Source organism: Ips typographus, linkage group LG11 (genome assembly GCF_016097725.1).
Source record: "Ips typographus isolate SLU linkage group LG11, UJ_Ityp_2.0, whole genome shotgun sequence".
NCBI lineage: Eukaryota > Metazoa > Arthropoda > Insecta > Coleoptera > Curculionidae > Ips > Ips typographus.
Window position 1 is genome coordinate 3408925 of NC_138432.1, and position 25552 is coordinate 3434476.

General features: G+C 36.9%; 1 protein-coding gene across 4 annotated transcripts in view; it reads right to left on the reverse strand.

Moving 5' to 3' along the window:
- CDase (neutral ceramidase) overlaps window positions 1-25552 on the reverse strand; it is a 166036-nt gene that overhangs the window by 14413 nt on the left and 126071 nt on the right. For all 4 annotated transcript variants that reach the window (XM_081989121.1, XM_081989122.1, XM_081989119.1 and 1 more), the window contains exons 8-10: window positions 6052-6171; window positions 3474-3668; window positions 59-292 (exon numbers count right to left, since the gene is read on the reverse strand). In XM_081989121.1, the coding sequence (XP_081845247.1) occupies window positions 59-292; window positions 3474-3668; window positions 6052-6171 (549 nt within the window). The remainder of the gene's footprint in view (window positions 1-58; window positions 293-3473; window positions 3669-6051; window positions 6172-25552) is intronic.

The following is a 25552-nucleotide window of genomic DNA, read 5'->3' on the forward strand; positions in this document are numbered from 1 at the left end:
CTTAAAAAAATTATAAAACTTCAGCTAGGTTAGGTAATAGATCACCTATTTGACTCACCTGGTATTCCTCATAAGTAGCAATATAACTGGTGTAGGTGTTACTCAATCCAGCTAACACGACTTCAGTATTTGCATCTCCCCCATTAGAAATTAAAGCATTCTTAATGGTGGCACGCATTCTTCTCCCTGACATGGTGGTAAACTCTCCCGGCACACCCACAATGGCAAAACTCCCCAGCAGTAAAATTTGCGTGGACACTATTTTAGGTTGCCAGGAATACGGGATTGTCAACTGAAAAATAGTTTTGCAGTTACATAATGTTGTAAAAGACAAAATAGTTGACTACGTAACAAGGATGGATACTTGTAAGCAGGCGAGGGCAAAAAAGCTTTTTTCCGCACTCGCAGTTTAACTGACTGTACCAAATTTTGCAGTTTTTTTCCAGTTCACTCATTTTCTCACTCCAAGTGAGTTTTACCAGCAATTTTGCCCCTGACTGTTCTATTAAACTGTCTTCCTGGCAGTTTAAATTTTGGCACCGCTTTTCTCTCTGACTGTACCAAATTTTGTAGTGTTTTTTCAGGTGATTGCAGAGGAAATTTAGTGAGGATTTCAAAAATGTATTTAAAACTGCCACTTTCTCTCTATAAGTGGGTTTTACGAGCGATTTTGTACCTGACTGTCCTTCCAAACTGTCTTTCTGGCAGTACTTTAACACCGTTTTTCCCCCTAACTGTGTTTTTTCAGGCTGTCGGAAAGAAAATTCAATGAGGTTTCCAAAAATGTTCTCAAAACTGTCATTTACTCACTACAAGTGGGTTTTACCAGCGGTTTTTTCCCTGACTGTTCTTTCAAACTGTGTTTTTGGCAGTTCAAATTTTGATACTAAATTTAACCCAAAAATCAGCGCCGTAGTTGAACATTTTCAGAAAAAATCCTGGTTTTTGTTAAACTTGGAAAACCAAACTGAAAATGACAGAAAACTCACTCAACTAACTTGGAACAAACACAATTTGGGCCATAATTTGGGTAATTGGGCAGTTACGGTCCTGAAATTTTCACTGAATATACTAAATTGAACCTAAAAACCAGCGCCGTACTGGAAAATTTTCAGAAAAAATCCTGTTTTTTGTTAAACTTGGAAAACCAAACTGAAAATGACAGAAAACCCACTCAACTAACTTGAAACACAATTTGGGCCATAATTTGGGTATTTGGGCAGTTACGGACCTGAAATTTTCACTGAATGTACTAAATTGAACCTAAAAACCTGCGCCGTACTGGAAAATTTTCAGAAAAAATCCTGTTTTTTGTTAAACTTGGAAAACCAAACTGAAAATTACAGAAAACCCACTCAACTAACTTGAAACACAATTTGGGCCATGACTTGAGTAATTGGGCGGTTACGGACGTGAAATTTTCAATGAATTTACTAAATTGTACCTAAAAACCAGCACAGTACTGGAACATTTTCAGAAAAAATCCTGGTTTTTGTTAAACTTGGAAAACCGAACTGAAAATGACTGAAAACCTACTCAACTAACTTGAAACACAATTTGTGCCATAATTTGGGTAATTGGGCAGTTAGGGACCTTAATTTTTTACTGAATGTACTAAATTGAACCTAAAAACCAGCGCCGTACTGGAAAATTTTCAGAAAAAATCCTGTTTTTTTTAAACTTGGAAAACCAAACTGAAAATGACAGAAAACTCAATCAACTAACTTGAAACACAATTTGGGTAATTGGGCAGTTACGGACCTGAAATTTTTACTGAGTTTACTAAATTGAACCTAAAAACCAGCGCCGTACTGAAACATTTTCAGAAAAAATCCTGTTTTTTGTTAAACTTGAAAAACCATACTGAAAATGACAGAAAACCCACTCAACAAACTTGAAACACAATTTGGACCATAATTTGGGTATTTGGGCGGTTACGGACCTGAAATTTTCATCGAATTTAATAAATTCTACCTAAAAACCAGCGCCGTACTGGAAAATTTTCAGAAAAAATCCTGTTTTTTGTTAAACTTGGAAAACCAAACTGAAAATGACAGAAAACTCACTCAACTAACTTGAAACACAATTTGGGCCATAATTTGGGTAATTGGGCAGTTAGGGACCTTAATTTTTTACTGAATGTACTAAATTGAACCTAAAAACCAGCGCCGTACTGGAAAATTTTCAGAAAAAATCCTGTTTTTTGTTAAACTTGGAAAACCAAACTGAAAATGACAGAAAACTCACTCAACTAACTTGAAACACAATTTGGGCCATAATTTGGGTAATTGGGCAGTTAGGGACCTTAATTTTTTACTGAATGTACTAAATTGAACCTAAAAACCAGCGCCGTACTGGAAAATTTTCAGAAAAAATCCTGTTTTTTGTTAAACTTGGAAAACCAAACTGAAAATGACAGAAAACTCACTCAACTAACTTGAAACACAATTTGGGCCATAATTTGGGTAATTGGGCAGTTACGGACCTGTTATTTTCACTGAATTTACTAAATTGAACCTAAAAACCAGCGCCGTAGTGGAACATTTTTAGAAGAGTTCCTTACTGTACCCAATTTTTCAGGTGATTGGATAGAAAATTTAATCAAAATTCCAAAAGCGTGTTTAAAACTGTGATTTTCTCACCAACCTCCGTTAAAAATCGTACTAAATTTGACAGCTGTCAATTTAGTACAAGTGTAACAGTACATTTTCGAATTAGTCCTGTTGGTTAAAGCAAAAACGCGAAGCACTAACTGGTTTAGAATGCCATATCTCATTAGCGAGGAGAGTAATTGTACTGAAATTTTTGACTCATATCAACCCTACCTAAAGTTGTAACTGTACTAAATTTGACAGCTGTCACTTCAGTAAAAGTTATAGAACCAATTGTACACTTAGTGATGCTGGCTGCTAAGGCAGTACAATTCCTAGTACTACATTTTTTTTTACAAATGTAAACCTAATCCCAAGTAGTATTTGTTACTAAAGTTGACAGCTGTCAATTTAGTACAAGCGTAACAGTGCATTTTCCAATTGATCTGGTTTGTTTAAGTAAAAACGTTAAGCACTAACTGCCATATCTCATTAACAAGCAAAGCAAATGTACTAAAATTTTTGACAGGTGGTTACCTAACCTTTTGTAGTAATTGTACGAAATTTGACAGTTGTTACTGCAGTACAAATTTACAAAAAATTGTACAATTAGTGTTGGTGGTCAAAGTTATGGTGTTATGGACAAAGCTCAGAGAAAGATGTTAGGCACTAAGCTCCCTTAAAATGCCATAACACATAAAGTAACAGGTAAATCGTACTGAAATTTTTGACAGATGCCAACTTAACCTAATATAGTAATTGTACTAAATTTGACAGCTATCACTCAGCCACAACTTTCAAAGTAAAGTACTTTCTCCCACACTCAAATGAGTGCAAAAAAGTGCATCTTACCACACCAGGGTAGGGAAAAAAAACACTTACCCTTCCAGTGTTTATCAAAATCGGTTTTGGGTGATGGCACTCGATGTCTTCAGGCTGTGGAGGGAAAATGAAGTCTCTGACTACGTTCCAGAATGGATTATCACTGGTTTGAGCTTGTTTGAAGTCGAATTCACCAGGTCCGTCTGTAGTTCCTGCTGCGAATCCGTAACCCATGGCTGGCAAACACCCACTAACCTGCAATTTTTACTCTTCTAAATGTTGACTTTAATGTAGAAAACTTAACATCGTTACAGTCAATATTTCATAAAACAGAAAATACTGGTTTCCCCACTTAAACTTCTAAAGGGTGTTTATAATAAAAATGCACGACCACGTCCCCAAATAAATTTTAATTTAAACCCTTCAAAACGTATTTAAATAAGGGTAAAACAAATAGGGTGGCTCACTAAATTCCGATCGGTTCAATTAACATAATCGATCAACTTCGTATATTTGAGAAAAAGCGCTTTCTTTCATTCCCATCAACTCCTTTTTTACCTTTGCATTAGTTATTTGCTTTATTTGAAGACGAAAGAAAATGCTAAAGATTTTGTTTGATGTCTATAACTGTATTTACATCGTGTCTATAATAATTGCTGGAGCACAGCGTTGCCATTCTTTATCGTTCTCGCTGTGCATCCCACTCTATCGTCCATCAGTTCATGATCGTATTCTATTCCCAACGGTCCTCCCAGAGATTCTGGTCCCAGACTTTGATTATTTGAGAGTCGGGTATTTCTCCTCAATCACTCTAATAATGTCTATGTCCCTCTTAGACTGCAGTCAGTGTTCTTGGACGTAACTTCCTCTGTTTTGGGTCGAATGAATGAATGAATATTGTTAGATGGGTTAGATCCTTTCGGAGAAGACACATAGGCCGCTAGCCGGGCTCATTGTGACCCATCACAAGCTAGTACCCCTCTAGTTCGGTGGCCCTGACAAAACCGCAGAGCCTCCTTGACCGGGTACCTTGAATATCTAAAGGGTTGATCATACTCTTATCCCAAGGTTCTTTTTTGATCGTCGCAAGGGCCGGGCACTGTGTGAGAACGTGTATCGGAGTTTCCTCGTCTTCCAGACACAAGCGACATGTCGGATCTTGTGACAGACCCAGAATGTGCATGTGTCTTTTCATCTGACAGTGACCCGTGAGAAGACCTATCACACATTTGAGGTCCTTTCTAGATTATTTCATCAGGGACTTCGACTTGTTTCTTGGAAAGAAGCCCCTGAGATATCGCGACTGCCGCATGCCTCCGGCCTCCTCCCAAGCAATATCGGATGTTTGCCAGAAGATACGGTCCAGAATGGCGGATCCGACCGCGCCGGCTAGTCCTACAATAAGTTCGGGCCCTACGGGTCTCTCTTGGAAGCCACGAAGGGCCAACCTGTCCGCTTCCTCGTTTCCCCTAACACCGGAGTGCCCTGGAACCCAAGTAGATGTACTTTGGACATCCGCGTGAGCGACAAGAGTGTTTTCTTACGCACCAGCGCAGACGTTGTTGAATCAGTTTTTAAGGCAACCATTGCGGCATTGCTGTCCGTACAGATAAATATATCCTTCCGGCGTAGCGGTGAGTTTAAAATGAACTCCCCGCATCGGATGATCGCGAAGATCTCGGCTTGGAAGATGGTACAGTGGCAGCCGCACTATACACACCTGCCTCTGTCCCCGTCATGGTTTTGGATCCATCTGTAAACCAGACGTCTCCATGCGACGGGAGGATAGAGTATTGAGAGAATTCCCAGTCCTCCCTCTCGGGTACTACAAACTTTAGAGGTTCGCTTGACAGAAGCGTCGGAAGCACCCGATTCTGCCTCATCAACAGTTCCGGACACTCCCTCAAGGCCTCCCCCCAGCCCCCGAGATGACCGCACGATTCAGCTGAGTCTGTAATCAGCATATTGAGACCTGCCAGGCTGTGGGCTGCCCTGGCAGCTTCTTTTTGTATAAACAGGTGCAGCGGCTCGAGCCCACTTAACCGCTCCAGTGCCCTTGTTGAGGCAGTTTTCATTGCACCAGCAATACAGACGCAGACAAATCTTTGAATCCTGTGCAACAAGGCTCGTGACTTGGCCGTTTTGGGTCTTTGCATGGTTCAAAGATCTTGCGCAGAGCTTTTCGTTTAAAACACTTCAGCTTGCTCTCATTTGCCTTGGTGAGTGTCCAAGTATCACTCTCGTACCAGATGACAGTTATATATTAATCTTTGATATACAGGATTGCATTCATATAATGACTTGCATTGGATTCTTATATTGACTTCGTAAAAGAATCATTATTTTTGTTCTTTCGTTACTGAGTAAAAGTCGATTAGAGCTAAACCATTGTTCCACTCCGATTTGTGCTGCCATAGACTCCGTCAGTGTCCATTCCAATGTGGAATCTCCGACACTGATAATTGTGTCATCGGCAAAGAGAGTGATATTGACTGTTTAGGGACAATTTCAATAAACTGAAAAACTGATAGTCGCTTAATTGGAAAGCATCATTAAAATTTAGATATTTCCTCACCAAATCAAATCAAAAACGTCGCTGCACTCTTATTGCTAACAGAATTTAGTTAAAAATACTTACTTTTTCCATAGTGCCGTTTGCGCTCTGAATTTCGACGGTTTGTTGTGGCATATTTACCCATTGGTGGATAAACTTGATAGGTCCTGTCAATTCGTGAGAGGATTCGTTCAGCAGTAATTCCTGAAAATTCAAAATGCTACATTAATGTATTGAAAATCATATTTAAATGGAAATGTTTTAAGGCACGGAAAAATAGAGGAAAATCAACATATGCAAAGGCAAATGCAAAGTGCACTTAAAATTTAAAATATGTCTTGCTGAGAGTTTTTATAAATTCAATAGCGAGAAAGGCCAATCTGACAGGGTAAAAAAGGTGTTTTCAACTAAACATATGTTTTTTTATTTAGTTTATTATTTGTCTAAAGTCTTCAGGTGTGGTAAAAGTAAAACTGGCCATGTAACAGGCAGAAATACATTGCTAATTAATGCGTAAGACAAAGGAGGAAAATTAGTCAAAAAAATACATTTGTCATGAATTGTTCCGCGGCGTTGTCACATTGTATGTATGTCACCAACGTATCTGACCTCGTCCAATATGGTATTCTTCCTATTGGTACATTCCTAAATTTCTATTTATTTAATGTTTTAGGGATCAGTTAACGGTAAGCTCTCTGTGTGTTCTCCATGAAATAGATATGATTCAATAGTTCAATAATAAAACTATGTAACTCCAGTAGGTAAATTACGATCTGACAACGCAGCCAGCTTTCTCCTACTAAACTTTTGATTATTATTTAGTTTTCTGTCTTTGTCTCGCGCAAAAAATTAACAATGTTTCTCTGTCAACTGCACGGTTTTGCTTTTACCACATCTGTATAATGTTGGATTACGATTGTTATGTTTAAGCCAGGGTTCCCAGATACATCGACCAGATACAAGATACTGGAAAAATCTGGAAGTATCCTTATATATATCTTTATTATCTTGTATATTGTATACAAGAATTTTAATTCATTTTATCCTATCTCTCTCCGTTTCCTGCAAACTGACAACTTTTTTATTTGTCATATCATTGCATCGTTATTTATGTTTCTTTAAAGATGACAGATGTCTTTATTTGACAAGTTGGTTACTATGACCAAGATTCGTTAAAACGTCAAAATTTAGTTCGTAATTTGTCTACTTTTAACTATAAGATGTCATAATTTGACAGCACCTAACTTGGTTCCTATGATATACCGTTGGCTCAAAATGTATGTCATAAATTTAACTTTCTTTTAACTAAACACATTTTTTGTTTAAATTACAAATAACCGAGCTATTTGATAGAAAATAGAGCAGTGCAGGTAAACAAGTTTAATTTAAGATGTCATAATTTGACAGCTCTTAACATGGTCCTTATACTACTAGTTAAGAGGTTCGCTCAAGCATCAAAATGTATCCCGAAATTTTGACTTTCTTTTCATTAGACAGAATTTCCTTGGAAAAATTATAAATAACCGGGATATTTGATGGGAAATAGAGCAATGCAGGTAAACAAGTTTAATTTAAGATGTCATAATTTGATAGCTCTTAACTTGTTTCCAGCCAAATGTGTCCACCAAAAATGTCCGTCCAAATGTGTTAAAAATTTGTTAAATAGGAACAACTGTAATAGACATATTTATATTAATTATGTTCAATGACATTTTAACGCTATTTCATATCACTACGATTTTTGTTTAATGTTCTGCATCAAAACCTAAAACGGAAAGCTGATTTTGCGGAAATGCAAACCCGCTCCAGTCTGCAGTTTACTCCCAAAATAAAACGAACGGAAACGTTTTAAAGCGAGATTCCTGATGCTTTTCTATATCCGATTACCATTGCAGTCGTAACACGAACAGGATGTTACCATACCCTGGAAGAGTTTAATTTTTTTGTTATTTATACTCTTGGAATAAGAAGCAGATGCAACTAATTTAAATACCGTTTAAAGAACATTAAAGATATCAGTTGTTCCAATTTTTTGATGTCTTGGAAAAATCCGGCGATTTTTGTTTCTGGTCATAAAACACTTCTATTTATATAATAATTTAATGTTAATTTTATTATTGGTTTTACAGGATTTTTTTTCAAAATTTCCATTTCAGGAGTTTTGTAAAAAAACTGATGTTCTAATCTTCTTCTTCTTCTGCTACATGTCCATTAATGGATGTTTGCAATCACATTTGTCCACTCTTCCGTATTAAGTATGGTATGCTTCAGTTCTTGCATTATCCTCAGTCCTGTCCACTGCCTAACGTTGCGGAGCCATGACATTTTTTCCTCTGGTATACATGACTCTATCAGTATTATTCTGAAACTATTCCCAAGGTCTCTAGAGATCTTAGTTGAGTTTCAATCCCCTCATATAATGCAGAAACACTAACAATTTTGATCTTTGAAGTTGCGTTGCTTAATACGAGACGTAACAACTCCCTTATGTACACTTCTATTTGGAGGTCTTCTCTTCCAAAACGTTACTTTAAACTTTCAATAATTCTGCTGTAATTCTCTCTTGTGGCAGGAAAATTCTCAACTATATTTCGGGCTCGACTTCCGGATACTGTGGCCTGAATCAGGTTCTCCACCTTATCGGCTAAATCAATTTCTTGATATTCATCAATTTTCCTAAACTGAGCCCAGAAAGACAGCCAATATTTGGTGGTACCATTAAACTTCCTAAACTGTATTGTAGGTAACTTAAACTTTCTATTACTTGCAACATTGGATGAACCTGATATTTGAGTAACATTGTCATCTGTAGGTTGTCGTATCTGCAGCAACTTATCACACCGAATAGCTAATTCTTTCTCACGCCGAATGTAATCATCACAACTGTCTATTTCTATACTTAAATCTTGTTCACTACTATCAGCAGCCAAAAGGATCTCGAATATTTCACTGTTGTACTACCTAAGTTTACTATCTTTTTCTCTGACAATATCCATACGTACTCGTATTGCCTCACGATCAAGCTCTGTAGCTTTCAAAAGAGTGTCCAACTCAGTACAGTTTTTGTGAATGACATACGTAACACTTTTCGTGATTACTTTTTAGTTTCAAGAGCCATAGTGCGTACACTGGCTATACAGTTATTATAAGAATTGGCAGACTTAAGTAACGCAATCTGGCTCCAAAATTGTCACAATTTAAGCGAAAAGCGGTAAAAATTTACGACAACAGCTCACATTTGAAGGTTGAAAGACCATTGAATAAATTTTTTATAGAGAAGATTGTGTGTTACTCAGCTACTCCTATCTACTACAACTCCACTGAGTGACTATGGATCACTACTTCACTCTTCAAACTGCTTGTCAAGCATTTCTTGTCTGTGAATTCAAGAAGAGCCTCCTCAAGAGGAAGCTTACACGTTTGGATGTCTGGTTTAACAGCGAGTATCTTCGCAGAGGCCCCTTATGATGAGTAGCTGCTGCACTCGAAACTTATTGGGCGTTTTTTGAAGGTTTAAAGACCATTGAATACATTTTTTCTGGAGAAGATTGTTTGTTACTCAGCTACTCCTATCTACTACAACTCCACTGAGTGACTATGGATCACTACTTCACTCTTCAAACTGCTTGTCAAGCACTTCTTGTCTGTGAATTCAAGAAGAGCCTCCTCAAGAGGAAGCTTACACGTTTGGATGTCTGGTTTAACAGCGAGTGTCTTCGCAGAGGCCTTAGACCCAGCCCCTGATGATGAGTAGCTGCTGCACTCGAAACTTGTTGGGCGTTTTTTGTAGGTTTAAAGACCATTGAATTCATTTTTTGTGGAGAAGATTGTGTGTTACTCAGCTACCCCTATCTACTACAACTCCACTGAGTGACTATGGATCACTACTTCACTCTTCAAACTGCTTGTCAAGCACTTCTTGTCTGTGAATTCAAGAAGAGCCTCCTCAAGAGGAAGCTTACACGTTTGGATGTCTGGTTTAACAGCGAGTGTCTTCGCAGAGGCCTTAGACCAAGCCTCTGATGATGAGTAGCTGCTGCACTCGAAACATGTTGGGCGTTTTTTGTAGGTTTAAAGACCATTGAATTCATTTTTTGTGGAGAAGAATGTGTATTACTCAGCTGCCCCTATCTACTACAACTCCACTAAGTGACTATGGACCACTACTTCACTCTTCAAACTGCTGGTCAAGCATTTCTGGTCTGTGAATTCAAGTAGAGCTTCCTCGAGAGGAAGCTTACACGTTTGGATGTCTAGTTTAACAGCGAGTATCTTCGCAGAGGCCTTAGACCAAGGCCCCTTATGATGAGTAGCTGCTGCACTCGAAACTTGTTGGGCGTTTTTTGAAGGTTTAAAGACCATTGAATTCATTTTTTGTGGAGAAGATTGTGTGTTACTCAGCTACCCCTATCTACTACAACTCCACTGAGTGACTATGGACCACTACTTCACTCTTCAAACTGCTTGTCAAGCATTTCTGGTCTGTGAATTCAAGAAGAGCCTCCTCAAGAGGAAGCTTACACGTTTGGATGTCTGGTTTAACAGCGAGTGTCTTCGCAGAGGCCTTAGACCCAGCCCCTGATGATGAGTAGCTGCTGCACTCGAAACATGTTGGGCGTTTTTTGTAGGTTTAAAGACCATTGAATTCATTTTTTGTGGAGAAGATTGTGTGTTACTCAGCTACCCCTATCTACTACAACTCCACTGAGTGACTATGGACCACTACTTCACTCCTCAAACTGCTTGTCAAGCACTTCTTGTCTGTGAATTCAAGAAGAGCCTCCTCAAGAGGAAGCTTACACGTTTGGATGTCTGGTTTAACAGCGAGTGTCTTCGCAGAGGCCTTAGACCCAGCCCCTGATGATGAGTAGCTGCTGCACTCGAAACTTGTTGGGCGTTTTTTGTAGGTTTAAAGACCATTGAATTCATTTTTTGTGGAGAAGATTGTGTGTTACTCAGCTACTCCTATCTACTACAACTCCACTGAGTGACTATGGACCACTACTTGACTCTTCAAACTGCTTGTCAAGCATTTCTGGTCTGTGAATTCAAGAAGAGCCTCCTCAAGAGGAAGCTTACACGTTTGGATGTCTGGTTTAACAGCGAGTGTCTTCGCAGAGGCCTTAGACCCAGCCCCTGATGATGAGTAGCTGCTGCACTCGAAACTTGTTGGGCGTTTTTTGTAGGTTTAAAGACCATTGAATTCATTTTTTGTGGAGAAGATTGTTACTCAGCTGTCCCTATCTACTACAACTCCACTGAGTGACTATGGATCACTACTTCACTCTTCAAACTGCTTGTCAAGCATTTCTTGTCTGTGAATTCAAAAAGAGCCTCCTCAAGAGGAAGCTTACACGTTTGGATGTCTGGTTTAACAGCGAGTGTCTTCGCAGAGGCCTTAGACCCAGCCCCTGATGATGAGTAGCTGCTGCACTCGAAACTTGTTGGGCGTTTTTTGTAGGTTTAAAGACCATTGAATACATTTTTTGTGGAGAAGATTGTTTGTTACTCAGCTACTCCTATCTACTACAACTCCACTGAGTGACTATGGATCACTACTTCACTCTTCAAACTGCTTGTCAAGCATTTCTTGTCTGTGAATTCAAGAAGAGCCTCCTCAAGAGGAAGCTTACACGTTTGGATGTCTGGTTTAACAGCGAGTATCTTCGCAGAGGCCTTAGACCAAGGCCCCTTATGATGAGTAGCTGCTGCACTCGAAACTTATTGGGCGTTTTTTGAAGCTTTAAAAACCATTGAATACATTTTTTGTGGAGAAGATTGTTTGTTACTCAGCTACCCCTAACTACTACAACTCCACTGAGTGACTATGGACCACTACTTCACTCTTCAAACTGCTTGTCAAGCATTTCTGGTCTGTGAATTCAAGAAGAGCCTCCTCAAGAGGAAGCTTACACGTTTGGATGTCTGGTTTAACAGCGAGTGTCTTCGCAGAGGCCTTAGACCAAGCCTCTGATGATGAGTAGCTGCTGCACTCGAAACTTGTTGGGCGTTTTTTGTAGGTTTAAAAACCATTGAATACATTTTTTGTGGAGAAGATTGTGTGTTACTCAGCTGTCCCTATCTACTACAACTCCACTGAGTGACTATGGACCACTACTTCACTCTTCAAACTGCTTGTCAAGCATTTCTGGTCTGTGAATTCAAGAAGAGCCTCCTCAAGAGGAAGCTTACACGTTTGGATGTCTAGTTTAACAGCGAGTATCTTCGCAGAGGCCTTAGACCCAGCCCCTGATGATGAGTAGCTGCTGCACTCGAAACTTGTTGGGCGTTTTTTGTAGGTTTAAAGACCATTGAATACATTTTTTGTGGAGAAGATTGTGTGTTACTCAGCTGCCCCTATCTACTACAACTCCACTGAGTGACTATGGACCACTACTTCACTCCTCAAACTGCTTGTCAAGCACTTCTTGTCTGTGAATTCAAGAAGAGCCTCCTCAAGAGGAAGCTTACACGTTTGGATGTCTGGTTTAACAGCGAGTGTCTTCGCAGAGGCCTTAGACCAAGCCTCTGATGATGAGTAGCTGCTGCACTCGAAACTTGTTGGGCGTTTTTTGTAGGTTTAAAGACCATTGAATTCATTTTTTGTGGAGAAGATTGTGTGTTACTCAGCTGTCCCTATCTACTACAACTCCACTGAGTGACTATGGATCACTACTTCACTCTTCAAACTGCTGGTCAAGCATTTCTGGTCTGTGAATTTAAGTAGAGCTTCCTCGAGAGGAAGCTTACACGTTTGGATGTCTGGTTTAACAGCGAGTGTCTTCGCAGAGGCCTTAGACCAAGCCTCTGATGATGAGTAGCTGCTGTACTCGAAACTTGTTGGGCGTTTTTTGAAGGTTTAAAAACCATTGAATACATTTTTTGTGGAGAAGATTGTGTGTTACTCAGCTGCCCCTATCTACTACAACTCCACTGAGTGACTATGGACCACTACTTCACTCTTCAAACTGCTTGTCAAGCATTTCTGGTCTGTGAATTCAAGAAGAGCCTCCTCAAGAGGAAGCTTACACGTTTGGATGTCTGGTTTAACAGCGAGTGTCTTCGCAGAGGCCTTAGACCAAGCCTCTGATGATGAGTAGCTGCTGTACTCGAAACTTGTTGGGCGTTTTTTGTAGGTTTAAAGACCATTGAATTCATTTTTTGTGGAGAAGATTGTGTGTTACTCAGCTACCTTTATCTACTACAACTCCACTGAGTGACCATGGACTACTACTTCACTCATTTAATTTGTGTTTTGTGCCGCTCCTCGTAAATCAATAATAACTTTCATTTTGCTTCAGCAATCTTGCTTTCGCCAGACTAAAAGTATTTGTTTTTCAAAGGCTTTATTTTACTTTAAGGCTGGTTAAGTGAAAAGTTCGTTTCCTGCGACCAAAGGATGAAACTCCTTTAAATTAAATACACACTGTAAATCCACATTTAGTATAACTTTTAGCCCATAATTAAGTTTACCGACTGTGGTGTCTGATTTATCTTTTATTCAGACATTTTTTGCAGTTTATCTATTTACAATATTTTAGTAAAATCATCTTACGTTAGGCTGAAATGTAATGACGAAAAACAATTTGTGCTCTTGTGATCAAACTGTTTTGAGCACTAAATGAAGTAATTAAAAATCGATCGAAAGTCAAAAACATAAACGTAAAATTGGCAATTAAGTATTAATTAACTCGTGTTTTCATCAGCACATAATTTCGAAAATTTCTCGTCAGCGAGTGAATTAATTTAGAAATTAATGTAAAAAGCCATATGTAATATACAAAACATGAATAGCGTGGTAGGAGACTTTAATCAATTAATAAAGAAATTGTAATTAATTTTAATTATGTTGCTTAGAATAGTTTTCATGTAATATTCAACCCTAACTTGCTTAGGGGGTAAGCAAATTTCCAAAATGTACAGAGTGATTCACGGTGATGGTATATTAGAAGAAAAATATTGAGATTTTCCAATGGAAATGAAAGTCAAACCCAAGTTAATTAACAAGACGCAATCAAAGCTACAAAAAACGAAAGGTAATTAAAGTAAGAACGGTACGGTAAAGAGAGAAATCAAGCGGGGTCAAATCAGGTGACCGTGGTGGCCCTTATTTCCAATCTACTTACGTCCAAAGTTTAAGTTTAATACATCTACATATAACAGCACCAGTATTAGATTTAGATTTATTTATTTAACCACAATATACGTGAAATGTATCAAATCCTTAAAATGCTGTCTACAAGAATCTCTAGGTCCAAGCCTCCACATGGGTCGGATCGCTTTCTTTTGGAGCCGGAAGATTCGAATAAAATGAGCGGAGCCACCCCAAAGTGTTATACCATACTGAATTTTCGAGTGGAACAATGCAAAATATGCAGTTCTTAAGACTTTTACTTCTATGTGTCTCTCAGATGTCGCAACATAAATATGACGGTGGCAAGTTTGTTGGAAAGGTAGTTAATATGCGCATTCCAACTCAGACGATCATCAATAGTCACTCCCAACAATGTGACGGAATTACATTTATACACGTTGTCCGAAGTAGAAAGAATCAACTCTTGAGTTTTAATGCGATTTAAGACTACCACGCACCTCCCCAGAACAAAACAATAGCTCCGAGAGTGTAGCCCCGCTAGACATAACGGTTGTGTCGTCAGCGAACAGATAACAATTGGCTGGCTTTACATACTCTGAACATGGCAAAATGTCCAAATCATCTTGTTACACAAAAAGGGAGACAAATTAAATCTTAGCAACTTTCGCCCAATAAGCTTATTGCCCCATCCTTATAAGCTCCTTACCAAGATCCTTAAAAACTGGTTTACGCGCAAACTAGATGAATATCAGTCGAGTGATCAGGCTGATTTTCGCAAGGGACATAGCACCGTAGAGCATCTTCAAACACTACGGACTCTTATAGAAAATTGTAACGAGTACAATACGCCGCTCCATCTGGCTTTTATAGATTTTAACAAGGTTTTTAATTCTGTTGAGCTTTGGGCAATAATCCGAGGGCTGAATAATGATCAAATAGACTCAAGGTACACTAATCTACCTAAAAACATATACAAAGAGGCGACCATCACAGTTAAAGTGCAAGAAGATGTAACAACCAATCGAATACCAATTAACAGAGGTGTCCGACAAGGTGACACAATATCCCCTAAGTTATTTACCCTTGCATTGGAGGACGTATTCAGAAGACTATATTGGGACAAAAAGGGCCTGCGCTTGGATGGTGGATATCTGAGCAATTTACGCTTCGCCGACGACATAGCTTTAATCAGCACTACGAAGGAAGAACTTATCGAAATGTTGACAGGCTTAAAGAGAGTCGGGAAAAATCGGTGTAAACATGAAGATCGATAAAACCAAACTGCTGACTCCAGATCCCGGCGACGTATACTTAGAAGGACAACCAATAGAGAAAGTAAACAAATACATATATTCAGGACACACCATAACCATACCACATTAACAAATCCAACGCTTCCTATCAACCTAAAAAAGAAGGTTTTCAACACATGTGTTTTGCCAGTCTTGACTTATGGTATGGAAACAATGACTCTCACAGTTAAAAGCGCGAATAGACTAAGAACAACACAACGAGCAATCGAAAGAACTATATTGGGGGTAAGCCTAAGGGATCATATACAGAACGACGACATTAGAAAAAGAACAAAAGTCGACGATGTTATAGAACACATCGCACGTCAGAAATGGCGTTGGGTGGGGCATGTGGCATAACAAGATAATGACAGATGGACAAGACGTATAGTACAGTGGCGTCCAAGGAAACACGTCCACAGAAACGATGGATCGACACAGAAACGATGAAAATGGCTTCAAATGGCAATGAACCGATCCGAATGGAAGCAGCAAGGGGAGGCCTATGTCCAGGAGTGGATGCAAAAGGGCTGCTGAAGAAGAAGAAGAAGACATACTCTGAAAAATCATTAATGTAGATTATAAAAAGAAGAGGACCCAAAACTGATACCTGCGGAACACCTCGCTTCAGTGGCAAGACAGAGGACAGTCTTCCATTTGCCTCGACACACTGAGAGCGAACCTTAGACAAGCAGAGCCAAAACCGATCTTGCCAGTTACTTCAAACAGCAGGCTGTGGTCAACGCAATCAAATGCTTTTGAAACGTCATAAAAAGATAACCGCACTTGATCACCCCTTTCAAGCTCCTCAACAACGCCAGATATTACAGCGCGCAATTAACCTCCCAGGCAGGAACCCGAGGAACTGCTCTGCGCAAAGGAACGACATCTCAAGCAAATAATCAAGTATCAAGTCCTTTAAGATCATTTCAAATAATTTGCCAAATATAGGAATAATTAAAATCGGACGGTAATTATTTAAGCCAGACTTTGAACCTTTTTTAAATATAGGAATTACTTTGGCACGCTTTTAAACATCGTGGGAAAACCAGAGGTGGCTAAAGTGGTGTTGTATAGATGTGATAAGGGAGGTATCAAGAAACATTCTGTATTTTTGACTATCGCGCTATTAAAATTATAAGTATCTAAACACGGAAGGGCACTTCGACCGATACGTTATCGCCTTTGATAATGTCCGCCGCAGATGTGGACGAAACGTCAGGAAGAAATTCAATTAGAACACGGCTTATAGGCCCGGATAACTTTCGTATTTCAAATCTACACATCTTTTTCTGTTTAAATTTCCTACGTAGCGTATGTTTTAAAGATGGTAAAACATTTTTATTCCATAAAAATGTCTGAGCTCTATGATCAAAAAGACATGGTTCTGATGACCTCAATACAATATTCTGTGGCCGAAACAGTAGTTAAACATTATCCAAACATTTAGCTGAGTTTCTTGTCATCCTTGTAGATTTTGTAATGGACACATGTATACGCTGTAAAACGCAAGTTAAAGAGGTTAAATCAGTAGAATTGCTCTGAAAGTCAACGTTAAAATCCCCCACTATTTCTAGATTAGCATTGAATCGTTGCAAGTGGTCGAGAAGCCCCTCTAACATTATTAGAAGATTCACTAAGATTATTATGGGCTGGGGCACCGTCTTGTTCCACAAATGACCCACTGGATTAATAGTAAATCGTCAACATATTCAAAAATATGTTCTTTAGAATGTCTAAATATCTTTGGCCACTGAGATTTTCTTCAAATAGGTGATATGGTAAAACGCAATTATTCGCTTCCTTGCCTTCCTCTGTGGTGTGAAAATTCTTAGCAGGTAGCCTAACAAGCCGCGTCCTTTGGGTCCATTTTAGCTAATATTTGCAAAGTTTAATAATTCTAACTCCTAGCCTAACGCCAAGTTGGAGTTAAAAAATGACTAATTTCTGTGAAGATAGTATTTAAAGTTAGTTGTTGTGCAACATCTGGTGACATCTGTACTTCAACTCTATGAGTTAGAAAGTACAGATGGCGTTCCCAAATCTAGGAACAGCACCATTAATGCCGCATCATTCGGTAAACACCGATCTGATTGGTTGAAAATGGTGAGGTTTTGTTTTTTTGTTTATCAATCCCAATCCTCTGACCGGTTTCGCCGTATTACGGCTCATCAGAGAGGCTATAGGGCTTGATAACCAAAGAACAAAACCTTCATTCCCGTATAGTCAACTGGATGCCAGAAATGATAGTTGTAATATATCGTATTTAAAGTATTGTGTTACTCGTGTGGTATGGCAAATTAATGGACTCGTGTCATCACCACCGGGGCAATACTTCACACTCGTGACTATAAATTTGCTCATTCCACACTAGTAATGTAAATAACTATTAACTATGTAAGTAAAGCGTTTGTTATGGCAATTCATAAATCTAAAAATAAATTAAAAGATCTTGTTGTCTTTGGCTTAAAAAGTTTACTCGTCAATCAGTTCGAATGCTAGGAGAGCAATTCGATTATTGGTAAAAGTTGTGTAATCAAAAAGTTTTGTGGTTACCGCTCGCAGTCTGGAGTATTTTTCGATAATTAATCATTACTATCTATATAAGTCTGTTTTCTTCTAAATCTTTAAGCTAAAAACATCTCGTGGGTCAGATAATATTGTATTTTTTATATGGTGTCAATATATTGCACAACTAGAATTCTTCTTGAAGTAAAGAGTCTAAAGAGTAGCTACAGCCAAAATCAAATTAAACTAGTATTACGTCACAAAATAATGGTAAAATGCCAACATGAACAAAACCTTACTTTTATAAAAATCATGTTGCCTTCTAAATGGTAAAAGTGACAAGTTTGGTTAAGTTTAGACAGTTGCCAGATTTCGTTTAATGTCGAGTTTCAGCTAATAAACCAAAATTTAGAAACTTAAAAAAAAAAAATATTAGTTCCAATTAATAATTATTTTATTAAGCGTCAAAGTGAAAATAATTAAAAATGATTTTTCAAGCGAAAAAATTTAAAATTTGAACAAACTGAAACTGAACCAAACACCATAAGACACTGATAATGCAATTTTGAGCTTGCAACGCTGTAAAACCCAGTTGACATATGTCAAAAATCATCATCATGTGACCTTCGAAATGTAGTTTAAACTTAGAAAATTGAAAAAACTTTGAAAAATTAAACTTAGACAGTTGCAAAATCTGGAAATGTAAAATACACGTTACGTGACGTTGATAATGCAATACTGAGCTTGCAACATTGTAAAGGCCAGTTGTCGCTTGTCAAAAACCATCACGTGACTTCCAAAACGTTGCTAAAGCTTTCAAAATTGATAAATTAAATTTAGACAGTTTCAAAATTTCAAATTATAAGGGGCATGTCACGTGATGTTGATAATGCAATTTTGGCAACACTGTTAAGGCCAGCTGACAACTGTCAAAAACAGTTACTTTACCTTTAAAACATAATTTAAACTTTGAAAAATTGATAAATTAAACTTAGGCAGTTGCAAAAGCTGGAATTTTTAGAGCCACGTCACGAGACGTTGATAAAGCAATACTGAGCTTGCAACATTGTAAATGCCAGTTGACGTTTGTCAAAAACAGTCACGTGACTTCCAAAACGTTGTTAAAGCTTTAAAAAATTAATAAATTAAATTTAGATAGTTACAAAACTTCAAATTGTTAGGGGCATGTCACGTGATGTTGAAAATGCAATTTTGAGCTTGCAACACTGTTAAGGGCAGCTGACAACTGTCAAAAACAGTCACGTGACTTTTGAAACATAATTTAAACTTTGAAAAATTGATAAATTAAACTTAGACTGTTGCAAAAGCTGAAGTTTTTAGAGCCACGTTACAAGACGTTGATAATGCAATACTGAGATTGCAACATTGTAAATGCCAGTTGATGTTTGTCAAAAACAGTCACGTGACTTCCAAAACGTTGTTAAAGCTTTGAAAAATTGATAAATTAAATTTAGACACTTTCAAAATTTCAAATTGTACGGGACATGTCACGTGATGTTGATAATGCAATTCTGAGCTTGCAACACTGTTAAGGCCAGCTGACAACTGTCAAAAACAGTCACGTGACCTTTAAAATGTAGTTTAAAAATAGAAAAAATGGTAAATAAAATTTAGACAGTTGCAAAATCTGAAATATGTAAACTACATGTTAAGGGGCCTTGATAATGTAACTTTGAGCTTGTATTCTTGTAACATTTTAAAGGCCAGTTGACACCTGTCAATGACATGACATCTGTTACAGGTAGGGAAGAAATAAATGATACAAAAAGCCGCCAAAAAATATTGCGACGTTGCGAAAATGTTACTTTTCCAGGAAACTAGATAAATAAACAATATGATTTTTTGCCAACAAAAAGTCGCATTGAATTTGTTTGATCTTGCAGTGTTGCCAGCTCTTTCAAAATATTTAGCTTTAGTTGACTAAAGAGGAAAATTCTAAACATTGTGATATTGTTGGGTACAAACTCTATGGAATAGCAACAGGGTGAAAAAAAGTCACAATGGTCTTATAGAGATTGGCTTTAAAATTTATTACAATGTTGCCAAAGGTCCTAAAATTATCTTACTATGAAACAAATCCTCAAAGTTTCTAAATTATCTGTCAATATAAAACTTTTTAAAATGGAAACAAAATGGATAAAAGTGGCAATAATGTAGCCTCATTAAATTTGACTTAATTTGTTTGATTTTGCCGTGTTGCCAGATGTAATGCTGTTTCAAAAAATCCACCTTTTATTGACTCATAAAGCAAATTCTTAACATTTCTAAATTACTTAGTTTCTATCAAAAATCAATATGCAAATTTTTAAAAATAGCAAGAATGTGGCCAGCAAAGTCACAACGTAATAAGCCTTTATTAGTGAAACGCAATGTTTGGTGCACCCTGTATCTTTTTTCCTTTAAGGAGATTATTTAAGGCAAAAAGAGTATAACATTTCTTACAACTTTCATTATTTACACTTTTTGATTTATATGCAGTGGAAACAGGGTTAGTTTAAAAAAAATCAGTTTGGTGCACGTTGACACTTTTTGCTTTGTAACTCCTTAAGCAGGACCTTAAGGACAAAAACATTTTAATACAATCTTGTTGAGTATGAAATTTCATATAACTTTTATGTGAAATCAAAAATAGGAAACCTGCGTGCAAAGTCTTGAAAGTTGTCTGAAAATTATGAAAATATAAACCTTCAAGTCGCCTTTCACAGTTTTTAAGTCAATTTTCAACACTAAGTTTTGTAAGTTGTCTGAAAATCATGCAAACTGACTTCAAAAACAAATTTTAAGTCTCAAAGGAAGTTTGAAGCCAATTTTCATAACTAAAGTCTTTTAAGTTGTCTGAAAATCATGTTAACTCACTTAAAACACAAGTTTTAAACCTTTAGACACTTTTCATGGATTGAACGTCAATTTTTAATACTAAAGCCCTGTAAGTTGTCTGAAAATCATGCAAACTGATTTAAAGGTCAAATTTCAAGGATTTGATATCAATTTTCAACATTGAAATCTTGCAAGTGGTCTGAAAATCATGTAAACTGGCTTCAAAGACAAATTTTAAGCCTTCTAGACACTTTTTATCGTTTATAATTCAATTTTCAACACTGAAGTTTTGTAAGTTGTCTGAAAATGATGTAAACTGGCATCAAAAACAAATTTAAGTCTCCAAGTCACTTTTCATGGTTTTAAAGCCAATTTTCAACACTAAAGTTTTTCAAGTTGTCTGAAAATCATGTAAAATGACTTAAAGATGAAATTTTAATTCTCCAAGTCACTTTTTACGGATTTGATATAAATTTTCAACACTGAAGTCTGGTACGTTATCTGAAATTCGTGTAAACTGGCTTCAAAGACAAATTTTAAGCTTTCAAGACATTTTCAAGTCAGTTGCCAACACTAAAGTTGTCTGAAAATCATGCAAGCTGACATCAAAAACTAATTTTAAGTCTCAAAGGAAGTTTTCATGGTTTTGAAGCCAATTTTCAAAACTAAAGTCTTTTAAGTTGTCTGAAAATCATGTGAACTGACTTAAAACACAATTTTTAAGTCTTTCAGACACTTTTCATGGACTGGACGCCAATTTTCAATACTAAAACCCTGTAAGTTGCCTGAAAATCATGCAAACTGATTTAAAGGTCCAGTTTTAATTCTCCAAGTCACTTTTCACGGATTTGATATCAATTTTTGACACTGAAGTCTTGCAAGTGGTCTGAAAATCATGTAAACTGACTTCAAAAACAAATTTAAAGTCTCAAAGAAAGTTTTCATGGTTTTGAAGCCAATTTTCAACACTAAAGTCTCTTAAGTTGTCTGAAAATCATGTAAACTGACAAAACACAAATTTTAAGTTTTTAAGACACTTTTCATGGTTTTTAAGTCAATTGTCAACACTAAAGTTTTGTAAGTTGTCTGAAAATCATGTAAACTGACTTAAAGATCAAATTTTAATTCTTCAACACAATTTTCATGGATTTGAAGCAAGATTTCAATACTGAAATTATGTAAGTGGTCTGAAAATCATGTAAATTGATTTAAAAAACAAATTTTAAGGCTTCAAGACACTTTTTATGAATTTGAAGTTAATTTTCAACACTAAAGTTTTGTAAGTTGTCGAAAAATCATGTAATCTGACTTTTCACGGATTTGAAATCAACACTGAACTGCTAGAAGCACAGTTTTAAGGACAGTCTGTGACAAACTCGTCTGTCATCACTTGTAATAACCGTATCCACATTTTTAAGCACATTTTTGGAATCCTCAATAAATTTTCTATCCAATATCCCAAAAAAAAGCTTTAAAATATTTGGTATAGTTTGGGAGGAAAGCGCTGTCAGTTTGAACTGTAAAAATGACGGTTTAAGGACACTCTGCGAGAAAATCGTCTGTAAAACCCACTTGTCGTGACCAGATCACATTTTTAAGCACATTTTTGGAATCCACATTATGTTTCCTATCCCATAACTTAAAAAAAAACAGTAAAATAGTTGGTAAGAAAGACATTAAAAAAAGTCAGATGTCAAATGTCAAATAAAGAATTTTACCAATCCAATATCCAATATCCTTCTCCTCAAAACAAAAATTATTTTATTTTTTTTAGTTTTTTTTTATTTTTTTTGTATTATAATTTCCAGTCAATTTGAAATTAAACAGCTTTCATAGCTTTTACTTTTAACTCCTGTTAAGAATTTTTCAAGAAAAAAGTTTAATCAGAAAAACAATTCAACTGCTGTTGTCCATTATAGAATATCAATCAATCTCACTGTACACTACTTTATTAATCAAACTAACCTTATTTTTGAATGTTTTTCCACCCACTTTGGTACTACATTTTGCAAACACCCTGTAAAATATAATATAAAATATGGCAACACATAGGGACGAAAGAAATGCAATTGGTTTGATTTGTTTTGTAATTTTGGTAAATTATTTCTTAATGTTGAGAACTGCTATTGAGTGAAAATATTTATTCAAAATTTCCTCATTTATGGGTTACTATTACGTAGTGTATTGTTTTTCTGGCAAATTGGAAACTGCTGGTTAGCAGTTCGATCAGCTTTTCGTCCGGAAATTCAAATTACCTACATCTTTTGTATAGTCGGGACGATGTGAAATTAAGTAGAGGAGAAATCTCATTAAATTTTTAGTCAAAGTAGCTAACAGGAAATTGTTGTAAATTTGCCTCTAGGAAAGGCACGATTAATTGGAATCTAGGAAACGTTACTTTTTCTTCTAAGCTCTTCTCGTAAATTGGCGAAAGATTTTTATCCGAAGAAAATCACATATTCTTTGTCACATTAGGGAGTTTTTGGCACTCCCTTTAAGTTGTCGTAACGTTATTCAGTTAGGTTAAGTTTAAATTTGTTAGGTTAAGTGCACGAAAAAACACATTTGACTAAGGCGATCGAATCAGCCTATCGTCGTTTCTCAGTTGTTTAAAAAGCTGTGAAACCAGCAGCTCCTGATGAACCGAAACTTGGGAAAAATGACAAACTTATTCTAATCAGTGTTAAATTTGACAGTTCATAGCTTGGTTATTTTGACAGTTACAGAGTTCTAGTTTAGACCACTGTGTAGCCCTCGAAAACCTCTCTAAGCCGTCTATTAGAATGCTATGACAAGTTTTAATTTTTTAAGTTTTAATTTTCAAGTTTTTTTTCGAAAATCTCATAAACAGCAGAGGAGGACAAACCAGGAGTGTTAACTTTGACAGCTCATAACTTGGTTATTTTGACAGCTAGAGAGTTCTAGTTTGGACCACTCTGTATCCCTCGAAATCCTCTTTGAGTCGCCTGTTAAAGTGCTATGACAAGTTTTACTGTTAAGAAGTTATTCACTTAAAATCTGCCAACAAATGAAAAATTATCAGTGCTAACTTTGACAGCTCATAACTTGGTTATTTTGACAGTTACAGAGTTCTAGTTTAGACCGCTGTGTAGCCCTTAAATTTCGATTTGAGTCCCTTATAAAAGTGCTATGACAGGTTTTACTGCTAGGGATTTATTGACTTAGGAAAATCTGCCAACAAATGACAAATAAGCAGTGTTAACTTTGACAGCTCATAACTTGGTTATTCTGACAGTTACGGAATTCTAGTTTGGACCACTGTGTATCCCTTGAAACCCCCTTTGATGCCTGTTAAAGTGCTATGACGAGTTTTACTGTTAGGGATTTATTGACTTAAAATCTGCCAACAAATGACAAATAACCAGTGTTAACTTTGACATCTCTTAACTTAATTATTTTGACAGTTAGAGAGTTCTAGTTTGGACCACTGTGTATCCCTTGAAATCCTCTTTGAGTCGCCTGTTAAAGTGCTATGACAAGTTTTACTGTTAAGAAGTTATTCACTTAAAATCTGCCAACAAATGAAAAATGATCAGTGCTAATTTTGACAGCTCATAACTTGGTTATTTTGACAGTTACAGAGTTCTAGTTTAGACCGCTGTGTAGCCCTTAAATTTCGATTTGAGTCCCTTATAAAAGTGCTATGACAGGTTTTACTGCTAGGAAGTTATTGACTAAAAAATTTGCCAACCGATGGCAAACTAGGAGCGTTAACTTTGACAGCTCGTAACTTGGTTATTTTGACAGTTACAGAGTTCTAGTTTGGACCACTGTATATCCCTTGAAACCCTCTTTGACGCCTGTTAAAGTGCTATGACCAGTTTTACTGTTAGGGATTTATTGACTTAAAATCTGCCAACAAATGACAAATAAGCAGTGTTAACTTTGACAGCTCATAACTTGGTTATTTTGACAGTTACAGAGTCCTAGTTTGGACCACTGTGTAGCCCTTAAATTTCTATTTGAGTCCCGTATGAAAGTGCTATGACAAGTTTTACTTCTAGGGAGTTATTGACTAAAAATCCGCCACCAGATGACTAACCAGTAGTGTTAACTTTGACAGCTCATAACTTGGTTATTCTGACAGTTACAGAATTCTAGTTTGGACCACTCTGTATCTCTTAAAATCCTCTTTCAGTCGCCTGTTAAAGTGCTTTGACAAGTTTTCCTGTTAGGGAGTTATTGACTTAAAATCTGCCAACAAATGACAAATAAGCAGTGCTAACTTTGACAGCTCATAACTTGATTATTTTGACAGTTACAAGGTTCTAGTGTGGACCACTGCGTAGCCCTTAAATTTCTATTTGAGTCCCTTGTAAAAGTGCTATGACAGGTTTTACTGCTAGGTAGTTATTGACTAAAAAATCCGACAACAGATGACAAACTAGGAGTGTTAATTTTGACAGCTCATAACTTGGTTATTCTGACAGTTACGGAATTCTAGTTTGAACCACTGTGTATCTCTTGAAATCCTCTTTGAGTCGCCTGTTAAAGTGCTATGACAAGTTTTACTGTTAGGGGTTATTGACTTAAAATCTGCCAAAAAATGAAAAATTATCAGTGCTAAATTTGACAGCTCATAACTTGATTATTTTGACAGTTACAGAGTTTTAGTTTGGACCACTGTGTATCCCTTGAAACCCCCTTTGATGCCTGTTAAAGTGCTATGACGAGTTTTACTGTTAAGAATTTATTGACTTAAAATCTGTCAACAAATGACAAATAAGCAGTGTTAACTTTGACAGCTCTTAACTTGGTTATTTTGACAGTTACAGAGTTCTAGTTTGGACCGCTGTGTAGCCCTTAAATTTCTATTTGAGTCCCGTATGAA